The following is a 16,097-nucleotide window of genomic DNA, read 5'->3' as shown; positions in this document are numbered from 1 at the left end:
TGTGATTTGTCTTAAAAGACTTAAATATACACGTACATAAGTGAATACAATGATGTGTTCTCCAGGTTATTCCTGCAGCCAGTGAAGAACAGCTTTTACTAGTAGAACTGGTTCGTTCAATCAGTGTCATGAGAGCAGAAACTGTCATACAGACGGTGAAGGAAGTTTTAAAGCAGCCCCCAGCCATAGCCAAGGACAAGGTAAGAAGAACTTTGATCTGTTTACAGTTGTATTTCAGAAGTGACCCTGGTAGGTAAGATATTTTTTGTACAATACATCCTTTTATTTAAAAGGATTGCAGAAATGACCGCATGTGTTCCTCGAATCACCCTAATAAAAACAGTTCTCAGTATGTGCAGTGACTGAGATGTGTGTGATCATCCCTGTGGCCAGTGAAGAGCAGTTCACTGCTCGTAGCTCTCCAGATGTACGTCTAAGGGAGTTAGGGGCTGTGGGACCAAATTCTTAGGTGAGATTTTTCTGGTCATGTAAAGGAAGAGCACAGAAGCCAGAGCCCAAGGTCTGTTTACCTCAGTTGTTGCCTTTTTCACAGCTTCGTACTGCATTCTCTTCAGAATGAATGTCTCAAGTCTGTAAACTCCCCACATTTTGCCATAACCTTAGTTCTAGTCAGTGTCATTTCTTGACCATGTACAAACTGTGCTGTGCGAGGGCTACCAAAAAATGAATAACGGAGTCTCTACATTCACAATGCATTGTCTCTAGCTAGGCAGACATAAAAGTCTACAAATTACTAAAGTTATGGACTTCTCTACTTTTTTTGCTCTTTGTTCCAGAACACTAAGAGGTCCTATTTTCTTAAAAAATATTTACCAACTGAAAACATTAGATTTTAAGCCAAGGCAAAATAGACCTAATCACTTCCTTAAAAGAATTATTACACATACCTGAAAATATTATTTTTTCTGTTGCCTGAAGAGTGTATTACTTGTGTGTGTGAATAGCCAGTGTCCTTATTAACCTTTTTTTTCCTACCATGAGTTTATTTTTATTTTATTTATTTTTAACATCTTTATTGGAGTATAATTGCTTTACAATGGTGTGTTAGTTTCTGCTTTATAACAAAGTGAATCAGTTACACATATACATATGTCCCCATATCTGTTCCCTCTTGCATCTCCCTCCCTCCCACCCTCCCTATCCCACCCCTCTAGGTGGTCACAAAGCACCGAGCTGATCTCCCTGTGCTATGCGGCTGCTTCCCACTAGCTATCTATTTTACATTTGGTAGTGTATATATGTCCATGCCACTCTCTCACTTTGTCCCAGCTTACCCTTCCCCCTCCCCATGTCCTCAAATCCATTCTCTAATAGGTCTGCATCTTTATTCCCGTCTTGCCCCTAGGTTCTTCTGATCACTGTTTTTTCTTTTTTTTTTTTAGATTCCATATATATGTGTTAGCATATGGTATTTGTTATTCTCCTTCTGACTTACTTCACTCTGTATGACAGTCTCTAGGTCCATCCACCTCACTACAAATAACTCAGTTTCATTCCTTTTTATGGCTGAGTAATATTCCATTGTATATATGTGCCACATCTTCTTTATCCATTCATCTGTTGGTGGACACTTAGGTTGCTTCCATGTCCTGGCTATTGTAAATAGAGCTGCAATGAACATTTTGGTACATGACTCTTTTTGAATTATAGTTTTCTCAGGGTATATGTCCAGTAGTGGGTTTGCTGGGTTGTATCGCAGTTCTATTTTTAGTTTTTTTAAGGAACCTCCATACTGTTCTCCATAATGGCTGTATCAATTTACATTCCCACCAACAGTGCAAGAGGGTTCCCTTTTCTCCACACCCTCTCCAGCATTTATTGTTTCTAGATTTTTTGATGATGGCCATTCTGACTGGTGTGAGATGATATCTCATTGTAGCTTTGGTTTGCATTTCTCTAATGGTTAATGATGTTGAGCATTCTTTCATGTGTTTGTTGGCAATCTGTATGTCTTCTTTGGAGAAATGTCTATTTAGGTCTTCTGCCCATTTTTGGATTGGGTTGTTTGTTTTTTTGATATTGAGCTGCATGAGTTGCTTGTATGTTTTGGAGATTAATCCTCCTATTAACTTTTTAACAGTTTCCTTACTGTTCTGAAATCACCTCTGGGGCATTTGTGATAGGATTTTAAATTTGCATGTGAAAGCTCAATTCAGCATAATATTTTGAGCATCTACTTATGCCCGAGATATTGGGCTAAGTGTGAAGGATATAAACAAATAAGAGCAAATTCTACACCTCTCACCTGCTGCACCCCCTGCTCTCAATATACTAAATTCCGAATTTTTCTTTATATGGTAAAAGGGGAAGTTTTCAAGGGATTAGTTCATACTAAAAAGTAACGAATTGGTAAATTTTAGTGGACATCAGTATTATTTTCTTGCCAGTTACTGATTTTTAAGGACAGTTGTGTTCTTTTTATTATATGTTACACTCAGCACTACCTTTAGTTAAAGATTACATTTTAGGCTGTTAGGAGTTAATTCAAATTTGGGACAACTACACTAATTTAACAGAAACGTGTGGTAAAATAGATTTAAATTCCCATTTCATAAAAAATTTCAACCTAATTCTGATAGCCCCAGCCAAGCATAGGCTGATTAAAATAAAAATAGTGTTGACGCTTACAGAGTGAATGGATCATTAAAAGCAATGACTGGGGTATCAACTTCGGTTATGGGATTGGGGCGGGGGACTGAGACTAGTTTGATTTCTTCTGTCCATTTTCAAATTTTTAAATAGCTTTTGTTCTGTGTTTTCCCTACTACATGGAAGAGAGCTGCGTGGTTTTTATGACAACCTAGTGTTTGATTTTGTTTGCTTTTCATTTTTTAATTTAAAATTGGCAGTAAAATACAGAGTAGTTGCAACTATGAAAAGGAGAGGCAGCATTTTTCTTCACTATAAAACTGATTTCTTTTGTTTATAGAAACATCTTTCTCTGGAAGTCTGCATGCTTCAGTTTTTCTATGCTTACATTCAAAGGTAAGATAACTGATGTGGATCTCTCCTCATTTCATTTAGCAGTGTATAAAAGTTAGGAAATATAGGAGAAAAGCACCTGAATTCTTTCAAGAAGTTGCTTATTTTTTTCCTTCTAAAACTAAAAGAACTAATAGTAGAAACAGAAAAACATTGTTTACGGATATACTAAAAAAGGTCATTGGTCTCTTAATGACCCAGTCATGCAAATCCTAGGAACATAAACACCTAAGTGTATTAAAGATACACTGGACATTAAAACTGAATTGTAAGAAAATCATTTACATATGAATGAAAAGCTACATCCTACTCTTGAAACCATGCCTACTGCCACTAAATCCATTATTTTGATATAGGCGAACACATGGTAATCTAATCTGTTTTTAATGTTAGGAATGATGATATGAAAATATCTTCTTTTTGTGGTATTCCAGTTTTGCATTTAACTGACAACTGAACAGAAGTTAGTTGATTTGAGTTTTGATAAACTTCTTACTTAAGACCCTGAATCTTAATCCTCCCTTATAGGGTAGTTTCCATTTTAATCATCAAGCTTGGCAACAGTCTGTGATCTATGATTAACATTTATAAAGTTAGGTTACACTGGTTGTGATTTAGTGCAGGGACTGCCTAAAAGCTGAATTTAGGTTACATAGAGAGGAGTTAGGGTTAAGGTCAGCCGGAAACAGAGGTAATAATCTTAATTTCTCTAGAGGTGATTGATATTCAGGATAGATTGACGGCTCTCCCTTAGATGAGATAGAGACTCATAGGTGAAGGAAAAAGAGCCAGTATGAGAGAGATGTGGAGAGAATAGGATTGAGTAGGTAACTATGATGGCAGTAATTAAACTGAGATTTATTGCAGTTGTATTTTACTTTTGAGAGTCCATGTGATTAAAAATTGGTATTTCTATACAGTAGAATTTCTAGACTAATAATTTACACTGGATATTTTCAATGTGCTTGGTTTCCTTTTTATATATAATATTAGTAGAAAATATAAAGCTTTTAGAAATGTTCTGTCACAGTCTATAAAAATTCAGGAAATGTTTCAGAGAAAATAGTAGGAAAATATGGTAAAGACAGGGGAAATACAGGGAAAGTTAAAGTTGATGTTGGCTTTCTCTATATATAGAAGCTATGTTTATCTTGCAGAATTCCAGTGCCCAATTTAGTGGATAGCTGGGCATCATTGTTGATACTTCTGAAAGACTCCATACAATTGAGCCTTCCAGCCCCAGGGCAGTTTCTTATACTTGGGTAAGCAATTTCACTTAAAAATATGATTTCAAATAAAAGAATAATGTTCATTGTCTGATTGCTGAATAACATGTTTTGGGTGGCTGTGTGACGTCTACCTTCTCATAGGATTCTCAAAGGTACAGAACTAGGTGTATAATATGAGGCCAGTAAAAAAAAAAAGGGGGGGGCGGGGGAGGATTCGGAGGGAACATTGTGTGTTTATACACGTGGAAAATGTAAATGTGCTAACATAAAGCTGTTGCAGCCTTAGTCACTTAGGAGAAAGTGTGGGATTGAAAGGGGTGAGGGTGAGTAGGACAGCTGAAGGGGAACTTCTAGAGGAGGGTCATTTGAGTTCAGGGCCCTAAACATAAAAAGATTTGGAAGAGTCATTTTCTGTCTGTCATGTTGTTTCCTGATCTATGTTAATAATGTGTGTGATTATTTGATAAATTCCAGTCACCCTTAACTGCATGCACCATGATGTCCTAGGCAATGTCTGTCTTTTGCTCTCCATTATTCTTGGTTCATAATATGTCCCTAAGAAGTATTTGCTCAGTGAATGGAGGTGGTAGGAGCAGAAAGCCTTTGTGGAACAGGAAGGGGAAGGGTGCACTGGGCAAGGTACCTTGTCTCGTTTGGCTATGAAGTAGGGCACAGGAGTGGAATGGTGGGTGGATGAAAAGGGAGATGGGAGCTAGAAGGGGGAAGGATTTTGCATTTTCATTAAGAAATTTGGCCTTGGGAAGGGGGTGGGAGTGATGGCAGGTTTTGAGATGGGTCATGACTGGCAAATTAATAGTAGAATGGATCAGAGGGAAAAGAAGGTGGACTAGGAATTGTTTCTTGTGGGAGGTAGCAGGTTTGTGTGCTGTGGATGGTGGGATTGAAATCACAGGACAATAAAAGAAGGAAAGCGGGCCAGCAAAGGAGGTAGAAAAGCAAACACTGAAACATCGGAAAGTTAGAAGAAAACGGGCATATGCAATGTTCTAGAAGCAAAGAGAATTTAAGAGGGCTTGGCTAACCCCTTCAGAAAGATTAAGGAAGATGATATATAATAAAGAGGCTGTATGTATTGATGATTTGGAGAGGATTGGTGATTTAGGAGAGAGGAGTTTGGTGAGACGATAAGCACAGCAAGGGTTAGAGTGAGAAAGTAAGTGTGGATTATTCTTTGAATGTGTGATTATGAGAAGAAAGAGAACTGGCAAGGTAGCAGGAGGAAATGTGATTTGAAAGTCATCATTAATGGTAAGGATGACCTGAGGATGTTGAGTAGTGAACAACAAAGACTCTTCCTGGATTCAAATCCCAGCTCCTTTACTTCTTTGCTGTATGGCCTAGGGCAGGTTATTGACCTCTCCATCTGTAAAATGGAGACGATAATAGGGCCTCCCTCATAAAGTTGTTATGAGGATTAAATGAATTAATATTTGTTAAATTCCTAGAATAGTGCCTGGACGATGATAAGTGTCATATAAGAGGAGAGTGCTAGACAGAAGATTGTAGAGAGCGGGGGGGCTCCTTGATAGCACCAGAGACAGCTGGGAGGGGATGGAGCCCAGGGAATGGCAGGTGTAAGAGTGAGAAAGAAGGCTGCATTTTTAAAATTTATTTATTTATTTATTTGGTTGTGCCAGGTCTTAGTTGCGGCAGGCGGGCTCCTTAGTTGCAGCACGCGCGTGGGATCTAGTTCTCTGACCAGGGATCAAACCCGGGCCCCCTGCATTGGGAGCGTGGAGTCTTAACCACTACGCCACCAGGGAAGTCCTGCTGCATTTTCTCTAAGACTTTGCTACTCAGAGGTTGATCCTTCAGCCAACAGCACTGGAGTCGCCTGGGAGCTTGTTAGAAATGCAGAGTCGCAATCTCCGCCCCAGACCACCCGAATCAGAATCTGCCTTTTAAAAAGTCTCAAGTGATTTGAGTACACCCTAAAGTTTGAAAAGGACTGCTTAAGACAGAAGAGGGGAAGGAAAGGGAATACACTTTTCTCCAACCTGGGTTACATTACCTCACACAGTCCACATGTTTTCACGCTGAATGGATGTAAATTCAACCAAGTGCAAAGAACTTCGACCTTCTGTTCAATCCCTGTAGCTCTGATGGTATTTTTATTTTTGGCTGCGTTGGGTCTTCGTTGCTGTGCACGAGCTTTCTCTAGTTGAGGCGAGTGGGGGCCACTCTTTGTCGCGGTGCGCGGGTTTCTCATTGCAGTGGCTTCTCTTGTTGTGGAGCACGGGCTCTAGAGCGCAGGCTCAGTAGCTGTGGCTCATGGGCTTAGTTGCCCCGCGGCATGTGGGATCTTCCCGGACCAGGGCTCGAGCCCGTGTCCCCTGCATCGGCAGGCGGACTCTCAACCACTGCACCACCAGGGAAGCCCTCTGATGGTGATTTTAAATGAGTAGTTGTCAGGATCTGTATACACAGACTTAGCTTCTCTGTTGTCCTTAAGAAAACTGGTGATTCTGGTTTGGCAACCAGAGGTCTAGAAAATTTTGAAGTCGAGGGGAGGGAAAGTGAGGGCTCTTTAGTAAAATGGCCTCAAGTGTTCTGGTAAATGTAGGAGTGTAGTCTTCCACCAGGAAGCAGAGAAGGGGTGGAGAGACAGTGATGAGAGCTGGAGGAGAGTAGATCAGCCTGCAGAAGCTGAGTAACACAGGGAGCCCAACCCGGCCACAGTGAGCTAGCAATCCTCAAGAGCGTCAGGGGTCACGATGATCCCTACACCCTCGTGCTGTCTATTCTCTAAACCAAAAAGCTGAAGGAGTTTTAGACATTGAACGTGTAATGAAAAGAGCAGGGGACTCAGTGTCTGCAATTCCTGGATCAAAGATTAAGATAACGAGCGTGTGTGATAATTTTTAGTGATGACAGATAACGGTAAACACCGGAACTCAAACAACGTTCTCGTGGAGATTTCTGATTCTTATCTTCTGATCTCTAGTTCTAACCCTCATCTCTGGCACCCTGGGTACATCAGTAAACTTCTCCAAGACTGTTTTCCCGTCTGTCAAGAATAACAGTACCTGCCTTACCTACCTCTGAATTGTTCTAAGGCTCAAAGAGGGAATATATGGACAGTTCTTTGAATCATCACCAAATATCCTGCTGGGTGATTTCATTAAAAATTAAGGCCATCGGGGCTTCCCTGGTGGCGCAGTGGTTGGGGGTCCGCCTGCCGATGCAGGGGACACGGGTTCGTGCCCTGGTCCAGGAAGATCGCACATGCCGTGGAGTGGCTGGGCCTGTGAGCCATGGCCGCTGAGCCTGCGCGTCCGGAGCCTGTGCTCCGCAGCGGAGGGGCCACAGCAGTGAGAGGCCCGCGTACCGCAAAAAAAAAAAAAAAAAAAAAATTAAGGCCATCTATTATGACTTGTAGCTTCTCCCCCACAAGATTTACTGTTTCCTCACCTGTTTTTTAATTCCTTTCTTGTTTCTTGGATAATGAACGATCCTACCTCCTTCTCAATGTGTGTTATCTTCTGAGAGTTTAAATTAAAAGTTGGACATTTTCAGTTACACTAGAAAATTCCCTTTTTAAATTTCTGATGGCTTATTTTTTCCCCCAGCCATTCCACTGATCCTTTAAAAATTCCTAATTATAAAATAGAAATTGATATGATTGCTCTTCAATATCACTTTTCATATTAGTTTGGAAATAATTATACATATAATTTACCTTAATAAAAGCAAGTCAAGGTAAATATTGAGTGGAATTTTAGCAAACAATAGAAATGGATTTTTTTCCATTCATGAAGTATTTTTAATCTTTTATACCTGTCTACTATACACACTCACACACACACAAGAAACCATTTTTATATTACAATTTAAGATTGGTGGAATTTGGGGTATTTTTAAAATTTTTTGTTCATGTATAAAACACATACAACTCCACAAGTTATTATGAAGTGAATATACCAACTGTTCAACCACAAACCTAAATTAAGAAATAAGACATCATATGTCCCCTCAGGTCCCTTCCCAATTACTGTCCTTTCCCTTCACCCCAAGATAAACCGCTGTTCTGACTTCTAACAACACAGATAAATTTTGTCTTGTTTTGAATAATAATTATATATATTTTCTTTTGTGTCTACTTCTTTCACACAACATATGTTTATAAAATTTATCCACGTAATTTCATATAGCTATAATTTATTCCTTTTCATTGCTGTTTGGTGTTTCATTGTATGAATATGCCACAATTTATCTCTTCTGTTGCTGGACATTTGGGTTCTTTCCTGTTTTGGATTTTACAAATAATGCTGTTATAGACATCCTTGTACAGGTCTTTCATGCATATGTTTATACGTTTCACCTGAGTCATAGGATATCCATATATACACACATTCATTAAACACATAAAATAGAAATTCAGGCCACAAAACCACTTGCTCACTGTGAAAAATTAGATTGCATCATTTTCTTTACACTAATATTTCCTGTTTGTTTTTTTCTTTGGTCCTTTTAGGGTTTTGAATGAGTTTATTATGAAAAACCCTAGTTTGGAAAATAAAAAAGACCAAAGAGACCTCCAGGTAAGTCATTCTGAATTGAGAGCTGTTGCCCAAACTGTGTTTCTCAGTACTTCAAGTCTAAAATGGGGAAGTCAGATTAAGATCATCTGTGAAGTTTTGTGTGTGCGCCTGTGTACATACATAGATATAATGGGTTATCCTTGTTTCTTCAGGATGTGACTCATAAAATAGTGGATGCGATCGGTGCAATCGCGGGTTCTTCTTTGGAACAGACAACATGGCTGCGGCGAAATCTTGAAGTTAAACCTTCTCCCAAAATAATGGTAGATGGAACCAATTTGGAATCTGATGTTGAAGGTATTGATCGCAGACATTTAAGTTTATATTTGTAGGCATCTATTCACTAAGAATTTATTGCAGTCAGCACTGTAAGTACAGTAAAATCATCTCTTTTCTTGTGTTTAGCTTTTTTCAGCGGGGGAAAAAACCTAACCATATCTTTACCTGTCTTTTCTCTTACTTAGATATGTTATCACCTGCAATGGAAACCTCAAACATAACTCCTTCTGTATATAGTGTCCATGCATTGACATTACTCTCTGAGGTAAATAAACATTATTGGGTTTTTTCACATGAACTTTCAAGTAGACAGTTTCACAATTAAATATTAGCAAGTAATTCTTACAGAAGATTTTAATTTGAAAAACTGTTTTGTACTTCAAGAAATCACTATGTAAAATAAAGTTTTGACTTTGTATTCAGGTTAGTAGTTTGTTAAATATTAGTGATAATAACTTTAGATATTGCTCCCCCCCATGCACTGTTTTTTAAAAGTGTACTTTTTAAAAATGATAAGTGCTTTTGTTTCACAGTGTGGTAGGGAAGGGTGGAGGTGGTATAATGATGCTTGCCACTACAAAGCATTTACGGTTTACCAAACAGTTTTATATACATCCTCTGACATGCTCTCTTTTATACCCTGTCATCAGGGCATTTTTGTTTCCCCTTCACAGATGTGGTTACAGGGAGAGATTAGCACAGTGTGACTAAGACCAAACTGACAGAGTTGCAGCTCAATTCATGCGGTCGGGTTTTTCCCAGGCCACCTTGTAACCCAGTCAGGGGAAGGGAATACTGAGTTTCTAGTCTTAAATTTGCTGTTTACTCACTGTCACATTGGAAGGTTCTTAACCTCTCTTTTTCTCGTCTTCCCTGTCTTGGTTAGAAATAGTAAAATTTGCCCATATTTATATCCTATAGTTATAATGGAGAAAACCATTGTGGCAGAAACCATTCATGTAAAAATGGCTTAGGGAGATTTGATTTTAGGTTTTTCTAATTTTAAGGTACTCTAGATGTTCTTACAGACTGAAAACCACCTCTAAGTGCTGTCAGTTTTAGCTCTCAGATTATACGTTCCATTTCATTTCTTAACGTTTTTTTAGGTTTTGGCTCATCTTTTGGATATGGTTTTCTACAGTGATGAAAAAGAACGGGTTATTCCTTTACTTGTAAATATCATGCATTATGTTGTGCCCTACCTCCGAAATCACAGGTACTATTATCATTTAACTAGACGTGTTAGTTAACTCATACTCTGTTAAAAAGAAATTGTGTTCCTTTATTGCCATTTTTGGAATTACCACAAAATGACTTTATTTTTACCTTGAATTATCGTGATAAAAAAAATTATGTCTCTTATAGTGCTTTCTATTTCCCATCAGTGCTTTAGGTAAATGTGACCACTTAGGTATAACGTAATATGGTGCTTAAAGTTACAACATACAGGTTAAAGTGGTTTTCCTTCCTCCTAGTGCACATAATGCCCCTAGTTATCGAGCCTGTGTCCAGCTGCTTAGCAGCCTTAGTGGGTATCAGTACACACGGAGAGCTTGGAAAAAAGAAGCCTTTGACCTCTTTATGGATCCCAGCTTCTTTCAGATGGATGCCTCTTGTGTTAATCAGTAAGTCACCTTGCTTCTATTCAACATGATAATGCACCTCACAAAGTCTGTTGAAATCAACTACCATCTGCAAAGTAGAACACTTTTTTAATAATAATAAACAACAACAAAATCTTATTTACATATCATAATCCTTGTCTCTTTCAGTTGGAGAGCAATTATGGACAATCTGATGACACATGATAAGACGACATTTAGAGATTTGATGAGTGAGTATTGTGGGGTGACAACCTAAGCAGTCTTTCCTATACAGGATCCATTCGTATTTACTTTGCTCTTTTCTAGAAACTGTTGAATTAGCTCTTTGTCAACTTATGCTTAGTACCCGGTAGGAACATAATGTTAAAACTTAAAAAGGACAACATAGTTGATAAATAATAAGTAAAACTATTTGGCCATGTCAAATTTGTCACCAAACTGTTTCCTCGGCACATAACATAGAACATGGCACTCAATAAGTAATCACTGAACGAAAAGACTGACAGGTAGGGAGGCTAAGAAAGGCAGCAATAGGAACAAACCTAGCAAACAACTCCCTCTAAATCCTGGGGCTCTGGGGACTTCCCTGGCGGTCCGGTGGTTAAGATTCCGAGCTTCCGCTGCAGGGGGCACGAGTTCAATCCCTGGCCGGGGAACTAAGATCCCACACGCTGCATGGCTCGGCCAAAAAAGAGTCCTGGGGCTGTGTTTATCTTCTTGGAAGGAAGAAAGTGAGGGGCCAGAAAGGCCAGAATCGCTCTCTGCACCACTTCTTCTCTATCTTACTGGCTTATATATTAGGCTTCCTCATAGTATCTAATCTGGAAAAAAAAGGTTTTCTAAAAGTTTGAAAGTTATTAAACTAATGACTTTAAATAGCAGTGAAGTTGGATGAATCTGTAGAATTTCTTGTCAGTTCTTAACCCAAGCTGCAGTTTCCCCCTCTGGAAAAGGGACACCGTATTCTCTCTAATCTTCACAGGTTTGTTTTAAGGTTCAGATTCATCTATTTAACAGTTATTTATTAAAAGACACAAAATGGGCCAGGCATTATGCTCGCCTTAATCCAACAGATAAGATTATTTCAGACAGTAGGTAAGAAGTTGTGAAGGAAATAGGGTGATACGATAGATTTTAAATAACAGCTCAAGAGCTCATATTTGATGTGAAACTAGAGAAACCAACCACGAGAAGGCCTAGGGACAGAGTATTCCGGGGATAAGGGACAAAAATAATAAAGGTCTCAGGGTAGGAACAAGCTCGGTGAATTCAAGGGAGAGCAAGCAAGACAGTGTGCCTGCAGAAGAGGGGACGGGGGCGAGTGCGAGACCCGAGGGCGGAGAGCTGGGTGGGCTAGGCCCGGCCAGGCCAGGAATTTTTAAAGCAATGAGAAGGATTTCGGCAGATGGCCTAAAATAATAAAGGGTTTTATAAAATGGCATTGTTAGTGATTTTACCTTCTGAAACCTACAGTTCTGAATTTTTTTCTCTCTCCACATTGCAATTCCCACCCCTTGGTCTTCTGGCTTGTCTGTGCTAGATCTGTTTGCCAGTCCTTCTGCCTCAGAGAGGAGTCCCAAGTCCTCTACCCTGAGGTCCTCTCTCCTGGATGTCATAGGGTCTAGACTTTCTTAAAAACAAAAAACAGAATCATCTTTTCTCAAATCGCCTGATGACTATATCACAGCCTCTCACTTGCTTTTTTTTTTTTGTTCCAGCTCGTGTAGCTGTAGCTCAGAGCAGTTCACTTAATCTCTTTGCAAACCGGGATGTGGAGCTAGAGCAGCGAGCCATGCTTCTGAAGAGATTAGCATTTGCTATTTTTAGCAGTGAAATTGACCAGTATCAGAAATATCTTCCAGATATACAAGGTAAATAGTGGAAAACTATTTTCTCTATTTTCCAAATTTTTTGGTTCCTTAGAAATTACCTTCCGTAAGTTGTAAGTTGGGGTGAAATATACCAAGCGTTGGTAGATGGAGAATGTTGAATTAGAAATTTGTTCTGTTGAAACGACAAAAATTATCACCAGTATGTAAAAGAAATCAAACACTGAGTTTATAGGACTTGCCTAAACATGGTCTCCATTTTATTGTTCGGGTCAAATTTCCTAGGAATTCATGTTTGAGAATGAGGTGTAAGGCTGTTTTACTGCAGACAGGCATATTAGTGGGTTTTTTTGTTGTGGATGAGAGGTTATACACCTTTAAAGGAGGGGTCTGAAATAGAGGCGTAGCCTCTATTTTAGCTAGAAGTAGGTGGAGATCTAGAGTTTGGGGCCAGGGTTGGGGTTGTATAAGGCTCTTGATAACCTTCATCAAATGGGTTTGGTGGCTCTCTGTGTCCTGAAGGGTATCAGGGCAGTCATCAACCTGTGCCACCAGATGGCCCCATGATGGGAGTGAGCTTGCCCCAGGCAGTATTGTTTGCTGCTGAGTCAGTGTGCTTGTGCAGTAGCCAGCCTCAGCAGGCTGTGCGGGGATGGGGTTGGGGATGACAGTTGTCATCTCTTTACTGAGATTATTTCTCTCTCAGAAGATAAGTGACTCCTCCTTTTCTGACCCTTTATACTTAATGTCCAGTGTGCAACATGCACACTATTTGTCCTGTGATTTTTTTTAAAATCGACTAGATTGGTGCTACTCAAAGTGTGGTCCATGGACCAGTATCAGTCTGTTATTCCATCCATGATACGTTCAGAAATGTAGAGTAAGCATCGTAAGCCTTTACAGCAATGTGATAGAATCTGTTGAATCTAGTAATAAGAACATGGCATTATATTTATCTTTTTTTAATTTGATTTTTTCTGGTAATTCATTTTTATTATATTTTATGAAAGTATCAATCTGCAACAGACTGGAAATTATTTAAAAAGTTGATCATCATAGTTTGAGAAGTACTGAACTAGATTATATAGAAAAGTTTATATGAAAATGATTCTACTTTGGTATTGAAAATATACTGTATTTCTTTCAGAGAGATTGGTTGAGAGTCTCCGTTTGCCCCAGGTGCCAACTCTTCACTCTCAAGTGTTCCTGTTCTTCAGAGTGTTACTTTTAAGAATGTCTCCACAACATCTTACCTCACTCTGGCCTACCATGATCACAGAACTTGTGAGTTAATTTTAATTCAATAGGTAATAAATCTAAATTATAAAACAATGTGACAAGCATCAACATGCTTACCGGATAAAAACTAATCTTGGAAGAGAACTGAACTCTAGTTAAGCCTGTTACTGAAAATTTGTACAGATGAAAATAGTAAAACAAGTCAGATTCTGTCTCCATACAGCTTAAACTTTGAAATATGCAACATTAGCAATTATTAGCTCCTTGCGAATCATGACCTCGTCTGATCTGGTTTAGTTCATTCTCAACTACACCAGAGTTTTAACTTTGTCATGGCTGCCAGGCCTGGTTCCTGCCTTTGGCAGCACCACCTTGAGAGTGATTAGAGATGGTTTAGCTAGATTTAGATGGCCTGACATAGGGCATGTATCACTCTTGAAGTGCAGCACTTACCCAGGTAAGCTGCTTCAGAGAGACTTTGACAAGATTTTGTAAACCCCCAAACAGTAAAACCTTCCTAAGTCCCACTACACCCGTCCGTTCCCCTCCCAAACCATACCCTGTCGCCCTCATCTGAACAACGTGGGGAGCTGGGGAAAGAGATGAGAAAGGAAAGGGACGGGAATCTGTAACTCCGAAAACCCAGCATTATAACTTCCCCACAAAGAAATTGGCTTTAATATTTTTTCCTTTTTTAATAACTGTATCTCTGTTCCATAATCACCAAATAAGACCATGCTTTCGTCTCACCTCTGCCAAATTAGTAGCAAGGCTCTGTGCTGAATTTTCAGTTTTACTTTTGGAAACTAAGTATAATTTAAAGATCCTAAAGTTGTATCCTAAAGTCTGTATTTGGATTAATGAAGATATAGCCTAAAGATAACTTGAAAGAAGGTTTAAATAAACATTTGACACTTTTTTCCATGGTCTTCAGGTACAGGTATTTTTACTGATGGAGCAGGAACTCACTGCTGATGAAGACATTTCACGGTAATATGTAATTCATTTTGATTTAGTCTTGTCAGTGTGTAGTATCCTAAAATCATCCAGAACGTTACTTTACAACTAGGAGGGTATAGACACTATTTTATCTGAACACTTTATGTATTTAGTCTGTTATTATCCAATTGATCATATTTGGATATAATACAGTTACATGTATTCCTTAGGTATTTTAGACTGAATTAAACTATCAACATGTGTGGCCTTTGGCCTCTAGACACAAATTTAGTTTAAAGCAATACTGTTTCAGCTATGTGAGCAGTATTGGTTTTAGTAGGTCAGATCTTTTTCCTGAAACATTCAGCAAAACCTATTATGGCACATAACCTGTAACTAAGGTATACAAATGTCCATATCTTCCAGGATGATCTCCATTTAATGTACCAAAATTTGGGGTTATTTTTAGCAGAAGCAGTTTATTAATATGTGGCTAAATATAATTTGTTTTTATTTAGGAATTTTTGTACAAATAAGTTTATAAATTAAAAAGTTCCTTTAACACTGTGTGTCTTAAATATATTTTACTCTTCTTTAATACTAGGTTTATAAAAGAGAATCCCCTATACTAATAACTGTGTTGATTATTATAGAAAGTTTCCCTCCCACCATCCTTGCAGAAGGACACTGGGTAGTAGGGAGGCCTCCTGGATTTACAGCTTGTATTTTTATACTTCTCGAGTATAACAAGTTATTCTCTTACTATTTTTACATTCTTAAAATTTAAAGAAGAAAAATTAATTTTTGATTTGAGAACAGTAATATTAATTTAGTCATGAACTTGCTTAGCGATTACTGGTACATTTATCAGAATGATTATGAAAAATATTAGCTGGCACTTTGAGATTTTCCAGGAATTACCTGTGAGTAAGTGGGTCCAGCTGCTGACAGCACTGTCTCCTGCTTACAGGACTTCAGGCCCCTCTGTGGCTGGTCTGGAGACAACCTACACAGGAGGTAATGGCTTTTCTACTTCATATAACAGTCAGCGGTGGTTAAACCTCTATCTTTCTGCTTGCAAATTTCTGGATCTGGCTCTGGCATTGCCCTCCGAAAATCTTCCTCAGTTTCAGATGTAAGTAAAAGTAAGGATATTAAATGGATATTTTTGAAATGCATTTGCTTTGGTTGGTGACATCTAAGATAAAGTTTTTTTGTGTAAGTTGAAGTATTCATAATTTTTATTAAAATGTAATTGTTTTGGCAGGAGGATGGTAGGGCAACAGTTGTTGGAAGGTATCGGAAATGGCCGTTGTGGGTATATTAAGACTGACAGGTCATTCAGTCAACAAGTTGAGTAGGCAGCACACGTGAGGCAGCCGGATACATGACTTAAGAGCTTCAAGTCCAGTG

General features: G+C 38.8%; 1 protein-coding gene across 1 annotated transcript in view; it reads left to right on the top strand.

Moving 5' to 3' along the window:
* The window catches only part of DOP1A (DOP1 leucine zipper like protein A), a 91,856-nt gene that overhangs the window by 64,641 nt on the left and 11,118 nt on the right, over nucleotides 1-16,097 (top strand). The window contains exons 22-34 of the mRNA XM_060168349.1: nucleotides 66-200; nucleotides 2,951-3,006; nucleotides 4,161-4,265; nucleotides 8,728-8,794; nucleotides 8,947-9,091; nucleotides 9,259-9,338; nucleotides 10,180-10,289; nucleotides 10,549-10,698; nucleotides 10,846-10,907; nucleotides 12,396-12,548; nucleotides 13,654-13,790; nucleotides 14,680-14,735; nucleotides 15,655-15,819. Coding sequence (XP_060024332.1) covers nucleotides 66-200; nucleotides 2,951-3,006; nucleotides 4,161-4,265; nucleotides 8,728-8,794; nucleotides 8,947-9,091; nucleotides 9,259-9,338; nucleotides 10,180-10,289; nucleotides 10,549-10,698; nucleotides 10,846-10,907; nucleotides 12,396-12,548; nucleotides 13,654-13,790; nucleotides 14,680-14,735; nucleotides 15,655-15,819 — 1,421 coding nt within the window. The remainder of the gene's footprint in view (nucleotides 1-65; nucleotides 201-2,950; nucleotides 3,007-4,160; nucleotides 4,266-8,727; nucleotides 8,795-8,946; nucleotides 9,092-9,258; nucleotides 9,339-10,179; nucleotides 10,290-10,548; nucleotides 10,699-10,845; nucleotides 10,908-12,395; nucleotides 12,549-13,653; nucleotides 13,791-14,679; nucleotides 14,736-15,654; nucleotides 15,820-16,097) is intronic.

Source organism: Lagenorhynchus albirostris, chromosome 12, assembly GCF_949774975.1.
Source record: "Lagenorhynchus albirostris chromosome 12, mLagAlb1.1, whole genome shotgun sequence".
Classification (NCBI taxonomy): Eukaryota; Metazoa; Chordata; class Mammalia; order Artiodactyla; family Delphinidae; genus Lagenorhynchus; species Lagenorhynchus albirostris.
The sequence above is the reverse complement of the archived record's forward strand: the minus strand, read 5'-3'. Positions and strand labels throughout refer to the sequence as shown.